Source organism: Ranitomeya variabilis, chromosome 3, assembly GCF_051348905.1.
Source record: "Ranitomeya variabilis isolate aRanVar5 chromosome 3, aRanVar5.hap1, whole genome shotgun sequence".
In the NCBI taxonomy this organism is placed as follows: domain Eukaryota; kingdom Metazoa; phylum Chordata; class Amphibia; order Anura; family Dendrobatidae; genus Ranitomeya; species Ranitomeya variabilis.
In genome coordinates this window covers 771,360,997-771,384,030 of record NC_135234.1, presented here as the reverse complement: position 1 = coordinate 771,384,030, position 23,034 = coordinate 771,360,997, and the positions used below count along the sequence as shown (strand labels likewise).

At 42.9% G+C, this 23,034-nt stretch overlaps 1 protein-coding gene across 1 annotated transcript; it reads right to left on the bottom strand.

Moving 5' to 3' along the window:
- Window positions 1-3,951: 3,951 nt before the first annotated feature.
- LOC143817582 (olfactory receptor 1500-like) lies at window positions 3,952-4,935 on the bottom strand. The gene has a single exon (XM_077299075.1). It carries the CDS (start codon window positions 4,933-4,935, stop codon window positions 3,952-3,954), a length of 984 nt encoding a protein of 327 aa, XP_077155190.1.
- Between the last annotated feature and the right edge of the window lie 18,099 nt (window positions 4,936-23,034).

The following is a 23,034-nucleotide window of genomic DNA, read 5'->3' as shown; positions in this document are numbered from 1 at the left end:
AAGGGATTGACAGAGGGGAGAGGCCGGGGAATAGCGGGGGGACAGGTGGATTAGTCGGGCAGCAGAGTTTAGAATAGATTGGAGGGGTGTGAGAGTGATCGCGGGGAGGCCACAGAGCAAGAGGTTGCAGTAGTCGAGGCGGGAGATGATGAGGGCATGAACTAGGGTTTTTACAGATTCTTGGTTTATGAATGTTCGGATCCATGAAATATTTTTGAGTTGAAGGTGGCAGGAAGTGGAAAGGGCTTGGATATGTGGTTTGAAGGAGAGATCAGTGTCTAGAATTACCCCGAGGCAGCAAGCTTGTGGGACTGGGGAGAGTGGGCAGCCGTTTACTGTAATAGATAGGTTTGTTGGGGGGATAGCGTGAGATGGGGAAAGATGATGAATTCTGTTTTGTCCATGTTACGTTTTAGAAATCTACCGGAGAAGAAGGATGAAATAGCTGACAGACATTGAGGGATTCTGGTTAGTAGGGAGGTGATATCTGGTCCAGAGATGTAGATCTGTGTGTCATCAGCATAGAGGTGATACTGAAAGCCATAAGATTCTAAGAGCTATCCCAGGCCAAAGGTGTAAATGGAGAAGAGCAGTAGCCCTAGGACTGAACCTTGCGGGACTCTGACAGATAGAGGGCGAGGTGAGGAGGTGGTGTGTGAGTGGGAGATGCTGAATGTCCAGTCTGTTAGGTATGATGAGATGCAGGATAGGGCCAAGTCTGTGATGCCAAGGGATGAGAGGGTCTGTAATAATAGGGAATGGTCCACTGTGTCAAAGGCAGAGGACAGGTCCAGGAGGAGGAGGACAGAGTAGTGTCGCTTGCTCTTAGTGGTTAATAGGTCACTGGTGACCTTAGTTAGGGCAGTTTCAGTGGAGTGGTGTGACCGGAAGCCAGATTGTAAGCGGTCGAAGAGGGAGCACTAAGATAGATGGGTGGACAGTTCAAGATGGACGTGTTGTTCCAGTAGATTTGAGGCATAGGGGAGAAGTGATATAGGGCAATAGCTAGATACAGAGGATGGGTCAAGAGAGGGCTTTTTGAGGATAGGTGTGATTGAGGCATGTTTAAAGCTTGAGGGGAAATCACCAGTTGTTAGTGATAGGTTGAAGACTGTGGTTAGGGTTAGGATGAAGACTGTGGTGAGGTTTGGGATGAAGTGGGAAGGGATCGGGTCAAGTGCACAGGTGTGAGATGCGATCCTGAGAGTAGAGTGGAGAGTCGATCTTCTGTAATCGTGGAGAAATTGGTTTTGGAGGTGGAGGGCTGGGAAGTTGGGAGGAAAGGCTCTGCTGGTTGTTGACCACAACTGTCTCTGATGATATCAATCTTCTGCTTGAAAAATGAGGCAAAGTCTTCAGCTGAGATCAGTGGGGAGGGAGAAGATGCTGGGGATGGAGGAGAAAATTGAAATTGTGGAATAACTGTTTCGGGTTGTGAGACAGGGAGGATATGAGAGATGAGAAGTAGGTTTGTTTAGCTGTGACAAGTGTGGCCTTGAAAGTAGTGAGGGACTGTTTAAATGCGATGAAGTGCTCATTGGAGTGGGATCTTTTCCATCTCCGCTCAGCAGCCCTGGAAGCTCACCTCAGTTCTTTGGTTAGGCTGGTGTGCCAGGGCTATCTGTTGATTTTGCGAGCTTTGGTATCTGTGAGAGGGGCAACAGATTCCAAAGCTACAGCTATTGTGGTGTTATATACAGCAGCAGCGTCATCCACATTGTGTAGGGAACTTATTTCTGTAAGAGGGAGGAGGGATTCAGAAAGTGAGTGTAGATCGAGGTGTTTAAGATTTCTGCGAGGGTGTGCAAGTTTGTGGGTTTGGGGTTGTGGACAAGGAGTGGAGAGGGAAGAGAATGTGAGTAGGTTGTGGTCAGAAAGAGGAAGAGGTGAGTTAGAGAGGTTAGAAAGGTAGCAGAGGCGGGTGAAGATGAGGTCCAGTGTGTGGCCATCTTTGTGGCTGGCTGTAGAAGACCATTGAGTGAGGCCGAAGGAGGAAATGAGAAAGAGAAGCTTAGTGGCAGCTGAGAGGGAAGTGTCAATGGGGATGTTGAAGTCACCCATGATGATAGTGGGGATGTCAGCGGAAAGGAAATGAAGTAGCCAGGTGGTGAAGTGGTCAAAGAAGATGGTGGCTGGCCCTAGGGGCGGTAAATGACAGCCAGTTGGAGGTTGGAGGGGGAGTAGATGCGCACAGAGTGCACTTCAAAGGAAGGGAATGTAACAGAGGGTGGTAATGGGATTGGGATGAAGGAGCAGTTATCTGGCAGGAGAAAACCAACTCCTCCACCATGCTTGCTGCTGGGGCTGGGTGTGTGAGAAAGGTGGAATCCACCATACGAAAGTGCAGCAGGAGAGGCTGTGTCAGAAGGGGTGAGCCAGGTTTCGTTGAAGGCGAGGAAGGAAAGTTTGGTAGTAACAAAAAGATCGAGTGAAATGTATATTCAGTAAATGCACTCAATACATGGTTGGGGGTCCTTTTGCATCAATTACTGCATCAATGCAGAGTGGCATGGTGTGGCACTACTGAGGGGTTATGGAAGCACAGGTTGCTTTGATAGCAGCCTTCAGCTTGTCTGCATTGTGGGGTCTGGTGTCTCTCATCTTCCTCTTGACAATACCCCATAAATTCTATATGGGATTAAGGTCAGGCGAGTTTGCTGCCAATCAAGCACAGTGACACTGTTGTTTGTCATCCAGGTATTGGTACTTTTGGCAGTGTGGACAGGTGCCAAGTCCTGCTGGAGAATGAAATTTCCATTCCCAAAATACTTGTCGGCAGAGGGAAGCATGAAGTGCTCTAAAATGTCCTGGTAGATGGCTGTGCTGACTTTGGTCTTGATAAAACACAGTTGACCTACACCAGCAGATGACATGGCTCCCCAAACCATCACTGATTGTGGAAATTTCACACTAGACCTCAAGCAGCTTGGATTGTGTCCTCTCCACTCTTCCTCCAGTCTCTGGGACCTGAATTTCTAATTGAAATGCAGAATTTACTTTCATCTGAAAACAACACCTTGGACCACTGACAACAGTCCGGTTCTTGTTCTCCTTGGCCCAGGTAAGACGCTTCTGGCATTGTCTATTGGTCATGAGTGGCTTGACACAAGGAATGCGACACTTGCAGCCCATGTCCTGAAAAACGTCTGTGTGTGGTGGCTCTTGAAGCAATGACTCCAGCAGCAGTCCACTCCTTGTGAATCTCCCCAATTTTTTGAAAGACCTTTTCTTAACAATCCTTTCCAGGCTGCAGTTATCCCGGTTGCTTGTGCACCTTTCTTTTCCACAATTTTTCCTTCCACTCAACTTTCCATTAATATGCTTGGATACAGCACTGTGTGAACAGCCGGCTTCTTTAGCAATGATCTTTTGTGTCTTACCCTCATATGGAATGTGTCAATGACTGCGTTCAGAACATCTGTCAAGTCAGCAGTCTTCCCCATGATTGTGGAGCCTTCTGAAACAGACAAGGGGACCTTTATAAACACTTAGGAAGCCTTTGCAGGTGTTTTTTGTTAATTATTCTAATTTACTGAGATAATGACTTTCGGGCTTTCATTGGCTCTAAGCCATAATCATCAACATTAACAGAAAAAAACATGTGAAATAGATCACTTGTCTGTAATGACTCTATATAATATATGAATTTTACTTTTTGTATTGAAGAACTGAAATAAATTCACTTTTTGATGATATTCTAATTTTGTGAGAAGTGCCTGTATTTTGGCTCAGTACATATAAAACAAAAAGATAGTCTTGATCAAAAATATCTTCTTGTTTGTGTATGCATGTTGTTTGAAGCAATAAAACATTTTTTATCCAGCTAAGCAAATTCTTTATTGGTCGAGTGATTGAACACTACGATAAGTTTGGCACTTTGTGAGGTCATGTAATTAGGCATGAAATGACATCATAAATAGAACAAACCAGGAAATACATACACAGTATTACTTATTTGCCCAATTTCTGTTTCTGACAGATTTTCTTAAAATTCTGAATCATTTTATTCTTTAAAGCTTTTGTTCTTATCCCATAGATCAGAGGATTTAGGGTGATGGAGACCGAAAAGCCATTGATTGCTATGATCACGTGTGTCACGGTAGATAAGGAGCCACCATTTAACCGATATCTGAAAGTGACAAATAAAACAGACACCATGAAAGTATAGAAGGTGATTATGTGGGTCACCAATGTATGGATGGCTTTCTGAGAGGCTTCCATTGAGATCTTCTGGCAGATGAGAAATGTCCGTATGTAGCAGTAGGTTGCAGTTGTTAACGAGCCCCCAAGCAAGAGCAAGGACCAAAAAGTCCCGAAAGCATCATTCACGACTGTACTGACACAAGACAATTGGGTAAGAGACATAGTTTCACAATACACACTATTGATGCTGTAACCACATATTGTTAATCTGACCACCAATATGGCAGATACCGTGCTGATTTTCAAGACCACCAACCAGATGACAGCCAAACACTGTAAAGCCCTCCTGTTGGTCATCAGAGAGTGGTATCTCAACGGAAAACCTACAGCCAAGTATCGATCAAAGGCCATCAGGGTAAAAGTTAGAGCCTCTACACCAGCAAAGCTCTGAATACATAAGGATTGGATCAAGCATCCAGAAAAGGAGATGGTGGACCATCCAGAGAGCAAGTCTATGGCCAGCTTGGGGAGGAATGCTGAGCTGCCAATTACATCGTTGAACATCAGGTTACAGATGAAGATGTACATAGGTTCATGGAGAGATGCTTCTGCCCATACAACATACACTATTAATGTACATAAGAACATTATGATGACATACAATACAAGGGCGATCATGGAGTACAAGTATTTCAGGTGTTCCATCTCCTTGAGTCCTAGAAGAACATATTCATGGATGTCATAGCCCATTGACCTATTTACCATTTTTGAAGACAGCGAGCTCAGGTTCATGCAGATTTACACTGCAGTGTTGGTAACGGACATGGAGACTGGATTTATATAGATCTGTGCCGGTGTTAGGGAATTCTACTGAATGCAAAAATATGAGTGATGAGCAGCGAGAGACATCAGGAACTTCTGCCCAGTGGAATAGCACCCCAGACACCGAAGGCTACTAATAAGTTCATTAGTGACTTTCCTAACAAACATTCATCTTGCTGTTAGTCTAAAGAGTAACATGTTAAAATGGGATTTTTAAATTGCCATAAAGTATAGGTTTAGTGAACCAATAACTGTCTACTATCCATAGACAGATATTGGAAGTTTACGCCAAATATTATAAAATAATCCATCTTTATTGAAATACTTATATTAAAAAGTTAATGATAAAAATACAGATGCAAAAAAATACTGCTAAATAACAAGTCAGGTTAAACCATTAGTGACTCCTACTGTATGAACAGGATAAATAACACTAAATATAAGTGGTCACAAAGACCTACATAGAGAATAATTCATGAATTACAAATATAGTCCTACAAGGGAGGACATCAAGTAGCCAGTTCCATGATAGATATAAATTCAATATGTGCAAAATGGCTGGTGTATACAGCTTAGACTATTCTGGCCAAATTTCTGGTCATATACATCTCCCATTAATCACCATGCTCATAAAGTGCATCAGTGCATAATAGCCAAAGTTAGCGGAAAGGAATGGGCTGCCTAAGCTAGACTGAATTGAAGCCCATGCTCAAACATAACCAATGTAATGACTGCCCTGCAAAGTGCAGGAGTGCATAGCAGCAAAGAGCATTAAGCTGAGATAATACAAGCAACTCTTAGTTTGTATAGGTGCAAATCCCACCAGCCTATATACCAGACCTGTTGGCAGTTGAAATGCCCCGACACGTGTTTCACGTGATCTTCTTACTTAGGGGGTGTGTCAATGCGATCCAGTGTCTATTTATAGTCCTGTCTGTACATTCATGAAAGCAGTAGGTAAAGGCGCTCGTTCCATAGTGAAGGGCAGTGACATCAGGCAGCTTGGCGTCCCATGTGACTGATCCACTCCCCCGACGCGTCAGGACAATGGGCGGAGCTAGCCATGCTACAGTTGCGTTGCAATGGAGACTCTCTTTCCACCTACGGAGGAGAGCGCTCACCACAGGAGGAGCAGGTGAGGGGAGGGGGCCGATCTTACTGATAATCCATTGCCATGATGATTGACTATCTAGTTTATACAAAGAGCTCTCACCAACAAAGGAGGATATGGAGAAAAAAAGGGGCTCCTGTGGTGAGCGCTCTCCTCCATAGGTGGAAAGTGAGTCTCCATGGCAGCGCGACTGTAGCGTGGCTAGCTCCACCTCTTGTCCTGACACGTCGGACGGGGGAGTGGATTAGTCACGTCAGACGCCGAGCTGCCTGATGTCACTGCCCTTCACTATGGAGCGAGCGCCATTACCTACTGCTGCCATGAATGTACAGTGTTCCTCCTGTTCCTCCTTGCACAAAGGCTGAGGTAGCGGTCCTGCTGCCGGGTTGTTGCCCTCCTAAGGCCCCTTCCACATCTCCTGGTGTACTGGACTATCTCCTGGTAGTGCCTCCAGCCTCTGGACACTAGGCTGACAGACACAGAAAACCTTCTTGCCACAGCTCGCATTGATGTGCCATCCTGGATGAGCTGCACTACCTGAGCCACTTGTGTGGGTTGTAGAGTCCGTCTCATGCTACCATGAGTGTGAAAGCACAACCAGCATTCAAAAGTGACCAAAACATCAGCCAGAAAGCATTGGTACTGAGATGTGGTCTGTGGTCCCCACCTGCAGAACCACTCCTTTATTGAGGGGGTCTTGATAATTGCCAATAATTTCCATCTGTTGTCTATTCCATTTGCACAACAGCATATGAAATTGATTGTCGAACAGTGTTGCTTCCTAAGTGGACAGTTTGATTTCACAGAAGTTTGATTTACTTGGAGTTAGATTCTGCTGTTTAAGTGTTCCCTTTATTTTTTTGAGCAGTGTATTTTATAGCACACACAGAGAGAGATGGAAAGTGTAAATTTATTTTCGGATTTTTATTTGGTAGCAAAATTAGCACGGAGGGGCATTCAGCTGCCCTCCTTGTTTGTGATACAGAATAAGTTCTCAGTCTCTAAAGGATGACGTAACAACTCTTTCTATAAGTTAAAGAAAGTTTATTGTAGCTACAAGAGCTGTGATCATTGATAGGACATAATTGTCTCCATTATGTTGGGGACAGATTCTTAGGCCATGTGCACACGTTCAGTATTTTTCGCGTTTTTTTCGCGTTATTTCGCTATAAAAACGTGATAAAAACGCGAAAAAAACGCAAACATATGCCTCCCATTATTTTCAGTGTATTCCGCATTTTTTGTGCAAATGTAGCCTTTTTTTCAGCGAAAAAATCGCATCGCAGAAAAAAAAGCAACATGTTCATTAAAATGCGGAATTGCAGGGGATTCCGCACACCTAGGAGTGCATTGATCTGCTTACTTCCTGCACGGGGCTGTGCACACCATGCGGGAAGTAAGCAGATTATGTGCGGTTGGTACCCAGGGTGGAGGAGAGGAGACTCTCCTCCACGGACTGGGCACCATATAATTGGTCAAAAAAAAAGAATTAAAATAAAAAATAGTCCTATACTCACCTTCGATGTCTTCCCGCCTCTCCGCTGCACGCTGTCGCTTCGGTTCCTGTAGCTGGTGTGCGGTGAAGGACCTGCGATGACGTCGCCGTCTTGTGATTGGTCGAGACCGGTCATGTGACCGCTCACGTGACCGCGACGTCATGGAAGGTCCTGCGCGCACACACCATCTATACGGAACGGACGCCGGTGAGGAGATCAGCTGTCTGCGGGTGAGTATAAGCATTTTTTTTATTTTTTTAATTATTTTTAAACATTCTATCTTTTACTATAGATGCTGCAAAAGCAGCATCTATAGTAAAAAGTTGGTCACACTTGTCAAACGCTATGTTTGACAAGTGTGACCAACCTGTCAGTCAGTTTTCCAAGCGATGCTACAGATCGCTTGGAAAACTTTAGCATTCTGCAAGCTAATTACGCTTGCAGAATGCTAAAAAAACGTGAAAAAACCAGAAAAAAACCACAAAAAAAAAAATGCGGATTTCTTGCAGAAAATTTCCGGTTTTCTTCAGGAAATTTCTGCAAGAAATCCGGACGTGTGCACATACCCTTAGAGTAAAGTCACAGTAGGTTGCAGAATATGGAGGGACGTGGGGTGATTATCTCAGAGACCTTCACAATTCAGCATGTCATTTAACATCCATTCATCATTAAAAATATGATTCCATAAAATAACGGTAACATCTTATTATGATAATTAGAAGATGTTTTGTTTTGATCTTATGTATAGTCCAAGACTTTACCTAAAGAAACCATGACACTAAAGGTCAAGGTGACCTAAGATAATCATCTTCTGTAAATGTTGCACCTATGCTTTGTCATTAATCATTTACCTTCCTACATCATACCATGGAATATGTGGTTTACTAAGCTGAATTATCTGAATTTGCTGTGACTATTCAAAAGATCATTTAAAAAGGGATATATGAAAGTGCATTTACTAGATAATTATTAAATCTTAGCTTTTTCTCAGTGTATTATGAATACAAAATGATGTTATTATGATGCTGTTACCACTTTATATCGCAGTTCAATCAATTCGCAATCACACTGACTCTGGAGCTCCAGCGCTTCCCTGTATATCACCTGAATCTTTGGATTGTTATTCATAGACTGAGACTATCACTCCAATTTTCAATCTGCTTCAGCGTTGCATTAGTACATTATGATCACATTAGACCTTTTTCTACCTATGTGGAATGAGCTGTGTGCTCTGACCTCTTATCCCTACGTTGTAAAATCCTAAAATGTTACCCCTTTGCCGGCCCTATTTTTTTTTTTAAGTTCCTGAGATAGTTTCTTCTTGACTGGTTGTGCATGAAATGTGATCTGACTGCTGAAGGGCATTACAGGAAAGCCTGCATGATGCTACTAGCTCATGTGATGCCAGTCACTACTCATGGAACAGGCGTGACGTAGAGTGGTAAAGAAAGAGGTCCAAGATCAAAATCCAGGATGGTACATCAAAGACAAAGGGATAAGACAAACAGACTGTCAGGGGGAAAGTCTGATTTCTGATAACTGAGCTTAGAAGGCATCAAAGGCGAAAAGGTTTATGCAAACTGTTAGTCAAAAGGAAAATCCAAGGTCAGGCAACAAAAGATCAGAATACTAGAAACAGAGCACAGACTAAACACACCACTGAGCTGAAACTACAATTGACAATGACCTAATATTGCAAGCAATTTAAATAAACAAAATGTAGAGGGTGCTGTATAAGTGATCAGACATAGATGTCTGTATGCTACATTCTGCAGAGACAAGTCCTCGCTGGAAGAAGTCATAGCGGTCAGATCCGGGTGAAGAACAAAAGCGAAAAATGAAGGACTTCAGTGGGATGCATGGCTGGTAAGTCACTTGATTTATCATACACACTATATGATCCACAGAGCTCCTGTGTATAATGTCACTAGTGGTAATATTAATGTCAGTTCTGTGGTATGATCAATATAATATGGACCTCCTACTCTCCACCGCACTTATTTGTTCCTCACACAACCACCTCCAAGATTTCTCACGAACATCCCCCATCCTCTGGATTTCCACTCCTCAACACGTCCGATTATCCACCACCCTCGGATCCTTCAGATGGAACCTGAAAACCCATCTCTTCAGGAAAGCCTACAGCCTGCACTGACCCCGCTGCCTCCTCACCAACACCCAAGCCACCGCCTCACCAACCACCGGAGCAGCCACACCCCCAACCTTCTGTCTCTTCCCCATTACCCCGCAGACTAAAGGCTTAGTTCAGCCGAAACGTTGCTGAAATAATCTGTATCCACAAGGGTCGTTTCATTTCACATGTTTTCAAAAAATCTTTTTTGCCTCTGATGTTTCATATAATAAATTTTCAGTTGAGCGTCGAAGTTCTAGGTTATTTTTTACTATGTGGTGGTAATATATAACCATTATGTGGCGTTATTTATGCACTGTATGTGGTTTTGGCATCACAGACTTGCTCGGTATGGTGACATTTGTTGTTTAGTAACTGTCTTACTAATACTTGGAATTATTTATAAGAATTGCCCAGCTCTTAAATGGGTTGTTGACTACTGGATAACCCCTTATTAACTGCAAAAGTGTCCCAAGTAAAATGACAAAAGCTCCCGCGCATACTGACTTCGCGGACCTCGGCCATGTTAGCGATATCAGCGCTGTATCTCCCCATGGTCACCTGATATTTTAATGTCATGAGACTACTGCGTCCATTTAAAGGCACCATACCGGGAGGTCATTATGGTTTTTTTTGCATTGTAGCAGTTACCCCGGTCATAGAAAACTCCCTTAAAGGGCATATATGTGGCTATGGTTTAGGAGGAAAGACCATGGTTATCACTTAGAATTTACTGTAAGAAAAAACTTTATTTTTTCATAATAGTATTTGTTTTGATTATTTTCTAAATGGAATATTTCTTTTCTTATTGATAATGAAAACATTTTCCATAAAGGTGAAAGTATAGCAGCTGTGAATTGTGTATTCCATCAGATCTTATTTGTGATGTGCTCGTTGCCTGTTTCTTCTGGGGATTCTTATTTGCGTTTCTCTCTGAGGGACGGTTGCCATTTTCTGTTAACATAAAGATCAGAGCTTTCCAGAGTGATATCCGATAATGAGTCTGTAATGTAAAGATGTCTCCGGAGAGCCCATTAGATAGTTTGTATGTGCCACGCTTATACTGTACGATCCACGTCCCCCGGGAGCGGTGGCAGCAGGTGTCTGACTCTGTACAATGGGGAAGGAGTCACTTACAAACGATGATGCAAACATTAATTTCTGCTCATTAAAAGCTAAACTTTACACATACAGAAATTTGCAATAAAAAAAGTTTACAAAAGTTCTGTATTATTATTCTACAGTATATCGGTGCATATTAAGGAGATGAGATTGTAGGATCAAATTTCATCCCCCGAAAATATGAATAAATTCATAAAGATAATTAAGGATTGTATTTCCATTCTAAATGAAAGGAGCAATAAATAATACCGCAGTTATAAAGTGGACTTGTCCTCAAGCTGGGGATGACTCCAACAAAATTAAAGCCTACAATGGTTGTTGACTTAAACTGCCACATGATAAGTACGGATCCTACTCAACGTAGCCCTTCTTGTGCCTGTCCTTCTTCTGGACCTCTGATCTGCTCTTCAATAATCCTTGGCCTTCTATCTGCCTATCAGCTGGGACTTCTGTCCATAAGGTCCATCATCCATCATCCTCATGTTGACATGATGCACATCACTAAAGTGCCTCAACCCCCAAGTTCTGTGATGCTTAGTCAATGGAAGATAAAAACGAAAGAAGATAGAAGACAGGTGATCAAAGAAAAATTGAAGACTAATGAAAGAAGATAGAGGACAGGAGATAGAAGAAAGGAGATAGAAGACCAAGATAGAAGAAGAAAATAGAAGACCAAGATAGAATAAAGAAGATAGAAGGCCAAGATAGAAGAAAGGAAATAGAAGACCAAGGTAAAAGAGAAGATAGAAGACCAAGATAGAAGACCAAGATAGAATAAAGAAGATAGAAGGCAGAGATAGAAGAAGATAGAAGCCCAAAATGCAAGAAAGGAGAAGACCAAGATAGAAGAAGAAGATAGAAGATCAAGATGGAATAAAGAAGATAGAAGACCAAGATAGAAGAAGAAGATAAAAGACCAAGATAGAATAAAGAAGATAGAAGGCAGAGATAGAAGAAGAAGATAGAAGCCCAAAATGGAAGAAAGGAGAAGACCAAGATGGAAGAAGAAGATAGAAGACCAAGATGGAAGAAAGGAGATAGAAAGCAGAAGTTAGAAGAAAGAAGTTAGAACACAGAAGTTAGGAGTCAAGAGATAGAGGGTTATAAAAAGATAGCACAAAAAATAAAAAGAAAAAGAAAATAGAAGACAGGAGATAGAAGACCAAGATAGAAGAAGAAGATAGAAGAAGAAGATAGAAGACCAAGATAGAAGAAAGGTGATAGAAGGCAGAGATAGAAGAAAGAAGATAGAAGGCAGAAGGTATGAGTCAAGAGATGGAGGGTTATAAAAAGCACAAAAAAGAAAAAAAAGATAATAGAAGACAGGAGATAGAAGAAAGAAAATAGAAGGCAAAAGATAGGAGGCAAGAGATAAAGGGTTGTAAAAAGATAGCAGAAAGAAGAAAAAAAGCAGAAAATGAAAGACAGGAAATAGAAGATATAACACATGAGATAGAAGAAAGTAGTCAGCACACAGGCGTTAGAAGAAAGAAGACAAGGGAGTGGAATGGAGGAAATATGGCCGTGGGACAGGTACAGGGAGGGACAAGGAGAGGTGCCTATAACTTTTCTTTTCACTTTAGTTGAGAAGTCATGGTACCTGAGATTGGAGAAATGAAGAATCCTTGATGGTATGATATAAGGTTTTTATTAACCAACGCGTTTCGGTACCGGACTGGTGCCTTTTCAAGGTATAAAAGCCAAATGTGTTTTTTGATTAACCCATTGAAGGCCATCTATAATGCAACATATTGCATGGGCAATGATGCACTGTTTTTCTAGCAATATCTGAATTCTGACCCGAATCGCAACAAATTTGGTGAATCTGAATTTCTTGTAAAATTTAAGGACAATTTTCCCATCTGGGGTGTATAAATAATGCTTAGGTGTCCACATTCACTTTTTACCACCTTCACTCCCTGTTTGGGCTTTCTCTGGTGCTTTACTATGAGTTGTGTTATCTTCACCCTACGTGCAGCTATTTTGTGGACCAGGCTGATGAGAAACGTCTTCTAAAACATCTAACCAAGGGACACTACTGTGCATCTGCTCCTCGCATTATTTTTCAATATTTCCCAATCTGTATTTTTAGATATTTTACTGTTTTATAAAAACTTGTTTTTCATAAAGCATCATTTCTATTCTGTATGTAGAAATACTATTTCTTATTCTATGCCCATAGGTGACCCTGTGCTCTGTGTATGTGATCAGGTATAATGTATATGACATCATTTTATGCAGCTATGTTATGTAGGTTTATGTTGTATAGTTGCCTTCCTGGGCCGGGTCCCTGCGGCACAGCCCCATAGGGAGCGCAGGGCATTTCCAGCTCATTTATTGCTCTTATTTCTGAACCCTTGCAATGTGCTCGTCATTAACGAGGCCTCCATGTATTTACATCCTCTGTCAGTCATGTAGGCAGCTTATTGTTAGACTGCAGAAGGATACAGTATAACCCAAGTCCCCGCGGGCCGCGCAGGTGTCTCCGACTGCACTGAAGATAACTATTGACTTATGTATTTTCTGCACTTAATAACTACAAATAATTAATGAAACATATAGAAGAGACCAAGTCATGTCTTATGGTTGAAAACATTGAATTTTGGGGTAATTTTTCCAATAGTTACAGAGTCATTCTACTTAAGTGTCGATGAGCTGATTGCTGTTTTTCTTTTAGTGATTTTTTTTTTGTAAGATAAGAATGGAGATATAGGAGCTTTGTAACATTGTCGCCAACTATGTGTAGTAAATAATTAAAGGGATTGTTTGGCCTTAGGGTACAAGTCCGCAGTTACTCTATGCGACTGCACACTTGTAAATCTTCATGTGATTTGCATACGTGTGGTCATGTGCCAACAAGACGTGCGTGGTCTGACTCAATGAAGTGATACGTCTAGTTGGAATGTGGCACAGGAGTATGCAAATCGCATACTTGTGGTCATGTGATCGCTCACTCTCGGCACTGGAGAAACCCGACAGCATGTGCACTGTGAGGATTCATAAGTCCGCAGTCACATTGACTGACTGTAGATTTGTTCCCCAAGGCCGGACAACCTGCAGTCATAGAGGCAGTGGTGTAACTAGAGTCTGATGAGCCCTGGTGTAAGATTTGGATCAGAGCCCCCTCCCCGCATCCTGGTATATACAGTGGGTACGGAAAGTTTTTAGACCCTTTTACATTTTTCACTGTTTGTTTCATTGCAGCCATTTGGCAAATACAAAAAAGTTCATTTTTTTCTCATTAATGTCCACTCTGCCCCCCATCTAGACTGAAAAAAAAACCCAAATTTAGTAATTTTTGAAAATTTAATGAAAAAGAAAACCTGAAATCTCCCATGGTCATAAGTATTCATACCCTTTGCTCAGTATTGAGTAGAAGCACCTTGGAGCTAGTACAGCCATGAGTCTTCTTGGGAATGATGCCACAAGTTTTCCCCCCTGGATTTGGGGATCCTCGGCCATTCTTCCTTGCAGATCCTCTCCAGTTCCGTCAGGTATATGGGGGTATATATATATATATATATATATATATATATATATATATATATATATATATACCAACCTGTTATATACAGTACAGACCAAAAGTTTGGACACACCTTCTCATTTAAAGATTTTTGTGTATTTTCATGACTATGAAAATTGTACATTCACACTGAAGGCTACTTTAAAATGGGGCACTCAGGATATTACTACTTAATATGGTGAAACTCATGCCACTAACGCTTTAAAGACTTGGGGCATTATTTCTTCATAAGGGGCATTCATGCTATTATTATCTTAGTCATTATTACTTTATAAGGGGGCGCTAATGTCATTTTTTCTTTAGAAGGGAAGTTTATTGTTAATTAGGGGATATTCGTGGAAACTCAGGGCATTCTTACATTAAAAGGGGGAACTTAGCGCAGTGATACTTTTTAAGAGGGTTTTATTACTTTAGTAGGGGACACTTAGGGCATTATTACTTTAAAAAGTGGAACTAAAGCCATTATTACATTAGAAAGGGGCACTTGGAGCATAAGTACTGTATAAAGGAGCATTAATGCTACTATTACTCTAAAAGAGGGCACTCTAGCCATTATTGCTTTTAAAAATGGCATTATGGGCATTACTACTTTATAAGGGGGGTATACATGCCATTATTTCTTTAGGAGGAGACACTAAGTGCATAGGTACTTTATAAGAGGACCCTCGGAGAATTACAACTTTATAAAACTTTAAAGAGGGTTCACATGGAATTATAGCTGCAAAAAATGGGACTTATGGCTGGTGACCTTCTTTCATAGTTGAAAGTGGATGTAAAAGAAATAAAGGTAATAAAGCTCTGCTGTAGGCCACTATCAATTATTAATATGTACAACAGTGGATGGCAGGTTGCAAAAAGTATGGACAACTTTGATACATGAAGCATGGGGTTGGATAAAACTTAAATGGCTGTGTGGCTTAATCTGATCCTATTTGCCACCCATGGATTAAGGGATAGGTAGATATTTTATCCATTTTAGTCACACTCTGGTCATAGTGCCTTAGGAAAGTCCTCCACATTCCTCTTCCAGAAGATTCCAGCATTATAAATGGCACCTCATGGGTGGGACCTGTTACAAAGTTACACCTCCGACCAAACGTATCCAGCTGATATTACAAAACATCAGGGTTCACATGTAGTTCAGACCAGAGGGTAATTTTCTACAGACTTTACATTTTCAGCGGGGGGGGGGGGAGGTGGGGGGTGGGGTTAAGTGCTTATACTTTTTTAATTTCATATTTAAAAGATGACATTTTAATTTACAATCAAGGTAAAAACAGCTCTTCGAAACTATTTAAAAAAAACGTATCCGGGACAGGTTTTAGGGGCTTGTGAAATGCGCAGTTGCCGAGGGCTGCCATATATTGTTGATCTTAGAATATTTATGTTCATTTTTTATATAAAATTATAAATATTCTTTATTTTATTCCTCGATTATCTTTCATATTTACGTTGCTTTCTTATGTAGTCGTAGGTTTATGTTGTAGATTTGCTTTCCCGGAGCCAGACTCCCTATGGCACAGCTCTATAGGGACCACAGGGCATTTTCTGCTCATTTATTGCTCTTTTTGTTTTTCTAAAAATTGCAGTGTAATCATCATTAATGAGGCCTCCATGTATTTACATCAGACGCCAGTCAATTAGGATGACACAGTCCCTCCGGGCAGCGCAGGTGTCACCATCTATGACTGTGCATTCAGGATAATAATTGACTCTTTTATTTTATGGACTTAATGACTCTAAACAACAATTACTTAAAAGATTGAGACATTTCAGGGTTAGAACATTTGGGTTTTTTTTCAATATATTTAAAGAAATGTAAATATTCCACTCGCATGTCAAAGGGCTGTTTTCCATTTTACCTCTTTAATTGTTTTGATCAATTAAGAATAGAGATGAAGGAAGAGTCAACTCTAATCTTATTTTATTAATAAAAATTAAAACAAATAAAATGTATATACAGCACATGTGAATTTTAACTTCTGACATGATTTTTCTAACTCCAGAAAACTTTTTGAACAATTTCTTAAAACTCTTATTAAAAGAAGTTTGAAGTCACGACTCCGCTGCTGAGCTTCAGGTCAAGCTTTGCTCACAAATCTGTTGTGTCTTGCACTTACGATGGAAGCCATTGCGCTTACAGGGTCCATTGTTCCTGAGCTATTAACCCCTTCCTCACCTGTGACACAGCGTATGCGTCACGAAAGTCGGTGCCAATCCGACCTGTGATGCCTATGCTGTGTCACAGAATGATCGCGTCCCTGCAGGTCGGGTGAAAGGGTTATCTCCAATTTCACCCAATCTGCAGGGACAGGGGGAGTTGTACTTCAGCCCGGGGGGGTGGCTTCACCCCCCCCCCCCCAAATGGCTACGATCGCTCTGATTGGCTGTTGAAAGTGAAACAGGTCCAGTACCCCTCCACAGAGAGAGAGAATATGAGTCTAGGAAGAGGTTTTCACAGGTACCCATTCACATGGAGATGTTTATTCTCAGCGAGGTAGGCAAGCGTAGGACCTGATATACGAGAGATGCCGTAAAGGGGCTATCAGGTACACATAAAATTGGCCATTTTTATGCGCTAAACGCTCTCATTTTTCATATTTCTAGTGCAGTATTGCAGTTCAGTTTTCATGTTTCATGTTTGCATGTTTTAGCGCTGCAGTGTGCTGCCTTTATTACTTGACTATATATGAGTTTGGTTACTCTAGGTTCAGCACCTGTTCACACTTAGTCTATGTATGGATGTGACGGTCAGTTTTTTCAAATATATTATCAATGTATAGTCATATTTAGTAAAGTGGGTGGAAAGTTGCTGTAAACGAGTCTTCAGGATTAGGGATGTGCGAACCCAAACTGTAAAGTTCCAGTGTCCGGAGCTGAACCACGACTTCCAGAAGTCAGTTTTACGGTTCGGTGCAGAATAAAGTTTGTTGAAAGGCTTCAGCGCAACCAATCAACAAGCTTTTAGGCTGTGGGTAGAGTTGAGCGACTTTTACTTTTTTTGGATCGAGTCGGGTTTCACGAAACCCGACTTTGTCAAAAGTCGGGTCAGCTGAAATCGGCCGATTATTGCGTAAAGTCGGGGTCAGACTGAAACACGAAACCTAATGCAAGTCAATGGGGAATCAAAGTCGGCAGTGAGTGGAGGACAAGAAAACACCTACAGTGCCCATTTTAATGCCAAAAACATCAATTCTTATTACTGAAGCTTGTCAATCTTAATTTACTTTATAATAATAGTTAGGCATTGAAAACTGGGGGTCATTTGGCTAAAGTTGTGGGGGGGTAGGGCTGGCTCAAGTTTTTCGTGGGCCCAAGAAACGCGGAATATGTCACGGTGGTGGATCAGGGAGAGGTAAGTATTTCAAATTTGCAAGTGCTGTGATCCTGAGCAAGCAGTGGGGGCCCACTCGGCATTGGCACTGGCACAGGGCCCCTCTTAGTATGGAAGTGTGTTTGACGGCGGGTGGCGCCTCCCACCGGCAGAGACACTTTTGCATACTATGAGGGGCCCTGTGCCAGTGACGTCACCAACGAGTATGCCCCCCCCACCTGATGAAGGAACCTGCACTTTCATCTGCACCTTCCTCTTTGTCCCTGTGTAAGGTGGTATAACATGCGGGAAGGAGAACCTTACTTTCAGCAGGGTCAGATTCTGGCTGTGTAGAGTGCAAGGGGAATGTAGTGGTCTGGGTCAATGTACCAGCAGACTCATCTAGCAGTGGCTGGGCAATGGGCAGGATGAGGAGGAAACAGATATAGGCCCAAATAATAAAGTGGGCTAAATGCAGTTCAAAATTGGTAACAGGACTAAACAGGCGGCATTGCTTTATTCAGCGGAAGACAACAGTAAGGAGAGGCTGACACAGTGAGTAGGCCCAAATAAGTAAGTAAGCTAAATGTCTGCCAAAAAATTGTTCATAAATAAACAGGTGACATAGCTAGGTACAGGGGTGGGCTCCTCTGCTGAGTAGCAGACAGTGGTAGTAGGCGCAAAGTATTAACTGGCCTAAATGGAGGCCAGGGCCCCTGTCTATTTTAACTATCATCTATAATTTCAACAAATTTGTATTGCCAGTGCAATTGAAGGATTTAACAGCGCAGACTACACAGTGGTGGAGCAGGGAGAGGTAAGTATTGCAAGTGGTAGAGCACTGTTCGACCTGGGGGGAACACTCTCTCGTGGGCGGCGGTACTGGCACAGGGCCCCTCATATTACGACGGTGTGTCTGACGTTGGTTGTGCACCACCACTGTCAGAGATACTTCATTGTACTGTGAGGGACCCTGTGCCAGTGCCGTCGCCCAAGAGTGGGCACACTCACCTGTCCATGCAAACAGCAGACGTCAGAATTGGCTGTGTTTTTACTGTGGTGACTCCACTCATGCTATCTCTGATTGTCCTAAGCGCACTAAGAGGTTTGCTAGGTCTGTCACCATTAGTACTGTACAGCCTAAATTTCTCTTGTCTGTTACTCTGATTTGCTCATTGTCATCCTACTCTGTTATGGCATTTGTGGATTCGGGCGCTGCCCTGAACTTGATGGACTTGGAGTTTGCCAGGCGCTGTGGTTTTTCCTTGGAGCCTTTGCAGAATCCTATTCCCTTAAGGGGGATTGATGCTACGCCATTGGCCAAGAATAAACTTCAGTACTGGACTCAGCTGACCATGTACATGGCTCCCGCACATCAGGAAAATATTCGCTTTTTGGTGTTGCATAATTTGCATGATGTTGTCGTGTTGGGTTTGCCATGGTTACAGGTTCATAATCCAGTACTGGATTGGAAATCAATGTCTGTGTCTAGTTGGGGTTGTCAAGGGATACATAGTGATGTTCCTTTGATGTCAATTTCTTCTTCCACTCCTTCTGAAGTCCCTGAATTTTTGTCGGATTACCAGGATGTATTTGATGAGCCCAAGTCCAGTGCCCTACCCCCTCATAGGGACTGTGATTGCGCTATTAATTTGATTCCTGGTAGTAAGTTCCCTAAGGGCCGACTTTTCAATTTATCTGTGCCAGAACATGCCGCTATGCGGAGTTATGTAAAGGAGTCCTTGGAAAAAGGGCATATTTGCCCGTCTTCGTCACCGTTGGGAGCAGGGTTCTTTTTTGTGGCCAAGAAGGATGGCTCTCTGAGACCCTGTATAGATTACCGCCTTCTCAATAAAATCACGGTCAAATTTTAGTACCCTTTGCCTCTGCTGTCTGATTTGTTTGCTCGGATTAAGGGGGCTAGTTGGTTTACCAAGATTGACCTTCGAGGGGCGTATAATCTTGTGCGTATTAAACAGGGCGATGAATGGAAAACAGCATTTAATACGCCCGAGGGCCATTTTGAGTACCTGGTGATGCCATTCGGGCTTTCTAATGCTCCATCTGTGTTTCAGTCCTTTATGCACGACCTCTTCCGGAAGTATCTGGATAGATTCATGATTGTATATTTGGATGATATTTTGGTCTTTTCGGATGATTGGGAGTCTCATGTGAAACAGGTCAGGATGGTATTCCAGGTCCTTCGTGCTAATGCCTTGTTTGTGAAGGGGTCTAAATGTCTCTTTGGAGTTCAGAAGGTTTCCTTTTTAGGCTTCATTTTTTCCCCTTCTACTATCGAGATGGACCCTGTTAAAGTTCAGGCCATTTATGATTGGACTCAACCTACATCTGTGAAGAGTCTTCAGAAATTCCTGGGCTTTGCTAATTTTTACCGTCGCTTCATCGCTAATTTTTCTAGTGTGGTTAAGCCTTTGACTGATTTGACGAAGAAAGGCGCTGATGTGGTGAATTGGTCCCCTGCGGCCGTTGAGGCTTTTCAGGAGCTTAAACGTCGTTTTACTTCGGCCCCTGTGTTGCGTCAGCCAGATGTTTTGCTCCCTTTTCAGGTCGAGGTTGATGCTTCTGAGATTGGGGCAGGGACTGTTTTGTCTCAGAGAAGTTCTGATGGCTCTTTGATGAAGCCATGTGCTTTCTTTTCTAGAAAGTTTTCGCCTGCTGAGCGTAATTATGACGTCGGCAATCGGGAGTTGTTGGCTATGAAGTGGGCATTGGAGGAGTGGCGACATTGGCTTGAGGGAGCCAAACATCGCGTGGTGGTCCTGACTGATCACAAGAATCTGACTTACCTCGAGTCTGCCAAGCGGTTGAATCCTAGACAGGCTCGATGGTCGCTGTTTTTCTCCCGTTTCGATTTTGTGGTCTCATACCTTCCGGGATCTAAGAATGTGAAGGCTGATGCCCTTTCTAGGAGTTTTTTGCCTGATTCTCCGGGAGTACCTGAGCCGGCTGGTATTCTCAAAGAGGGGGTGATTCTGTCTGCCATCTCCCCTGATTTGCGGCGGGTGCTGCAGGAGTTTCAGGCTGATAGACCTGACCGCTGTCCAGTGGAGAAACTGTTTGTCCCTGATAGATGGACTAGTAGAGTTATTTCTGAGGTTCATTGTTCAGTATTGGCTGGTTATCCTGGGATTTTTGGTACCAGAGATTTGGTTGCTAGGTCCTTTTGGTGGCCTTCCTTGTCACGGGATGTGCATTCTTTTGTGCAGTCCTGTGGGACTTGTGCTCGGGCCAAACCTTGCTGTTCTCGTGCCAGTGGGTTGCTTTTGCCTTTACCTGTCCCGAAGAGGCACTGGACGCATATTTCCATGGATTTTATTTCTGATCTCCCTGTCTCTCAAAGGATGTCTGTCATCTGGGTGGTTTGTGATCGGTTTTCTAAGATGTTCCATTTGGTACCCTTGCCTAAATTACCTTCCTCCTCTGAGTTGGTTCCATTATTTTTTCAGCATGTGGTTCGTTTGCATGGCATTCCGGAGAACATTGTGTCAGACAGAGGTTCCCAGTTTGTTTCTAGGTTTTGGCGGTCCTTTTGTGCTAAGATGGGCATTGATTTGTCTTTTTCTTCAGCGTTCCATCCTCAGACAAATGGCTAAACCAAACGAACCAATCAGACCTTGGAAACCTATCTGAGATGCTTTGTTTCTGCTGATCAGGATGATTGGGTGACCTTCTTGCCATTGGCCGAGTTCGCCCTTAATAATCGGGCTAGTTCGGCTACTTTGGTTTCGCCTTTTTTTTGTAATTCTGGTTTTCATCCTCGTTTTTCTTCAGGGCAGGCTGAGCCTTCTGATGGTCCTGGTGTGGATTCTGTGGTGGACAGGTTGCAGCAAATTTGGACTCATGTGGTGGACAATTTGACGTTGTCTCAGGAGAAGGCGCAACGTTTTGCTAACCGCCGTCGCTGTGTTGGTCCCCGACTTCGTGTTGGGGATTTGGTTTGGTTATCTTCTCGTTATGTTCCTATGAAGGTTTCTTCTCCTAAGTTCAAGCCTCGTTTCATTGGTCCTTATAAGATTTCTGAAATTATCAATCCTGTGTCGTTTTGTTTGGCCCTTCCAGCTTCTTTTGCCATCCATAATGTGTTCCATAGGTCGTTGTTGCTGAGATATGTGGTGCCTATGGTTCCTTCCGTTGATCCTCCTGCTCCGGTGTTGGTTGAGGGGGAGTTGGAGTATGTGGTGGAGAAGATTTTGGATTCTTGTATTTCGAGACGGAAGCTTCAGTACCTGGTTAAATGGAAGGCTATGGTCAGGAGGATAATTCCAGGGTTGTTGCCTCCGATGTCCATGCTGCCGATTTGGTTCGTGCCTTTCATTTGGCTCGTCCTGATCGGCCTGGGGGCTCTGGTGAGGGTTCGGTGACCCCTCCTCAAGGGGGGGTACTGTTGTGAATTCCGTTCTCGGGCTCCCTCCTGTGGTCGTGAATGGTACTTTGGTGACTTCTGTCCTTGGACACCCTCTGGTGGCTTTGAGTGGAACTGCTGATCTTTGAGGTTGGCTTTCTCAGCTGCCCTCGCTTATTGCTTCTGCTGGCTTCCCTATTTAACTCTGCTCAGATCGTTAGTTCATGCCAGCTGTCAATGTCTTAGTACTGGTTCAGATCTCTCTTGGATTTCTCTGATGACCTGTCTACTCCAGCAGAAGCTAAGTCCCTGCTAGTTCATTTGTTGTTCATTGGTTTTTGAATATATTTCTCAGTACATGATATGTTCTAGTCCAGCTTGCTATTATGATATTTCCTTGCTAGCTGGAAGCTCTGGGGGTGCAGAGCTGCACCTCCACACCGTGAGTCGGTGTGGAGGTCTTTTTGCACACTCTGTGTGGTTTTTGTAGTTTTTTATACTGACTGCATAGTTCCCTTTCCTATCCTGTCTTTCTAGAGAAGATCCGGCCTCCTTTGCTAAAATCTGTTTCATTCCTGTGTTTGTCACTTCCCTCTTAACTCACAGTCATTATTTGTGGGGGGCTTCCTTTCCTTTGGGGAATTTCTCTGAGGCAAGGTAAGGCTTCTATTTCTATCTTTAGGGGTAGTTAGCTGCTGTGAATTTACCTTTTGGCTCCCTCTAGTGGCTACTAGTGTTTTTACTCTGGGTATGTCTATCATCCCTTGTATGCTCACCTGGGTCGTTAGGTCAGGGGTGTTGCTATATTAGCTCCCTGGACCTTCAGTTCAATGCCTGGCAACGTTGATATCAGAGCTAATCTGTAGTGCTCTTGTCTACTGATCCTGGTTCCTGCTTGATTAAGCTAAGTCTGCTTTCTTGCTTTTTGCTATTGTTTTGGTTTTGTATTTTTGTCCAGCTTGTACATAATCTGTATCCTATCCTTGCTGGAAGCTCTAGGGAGGCTG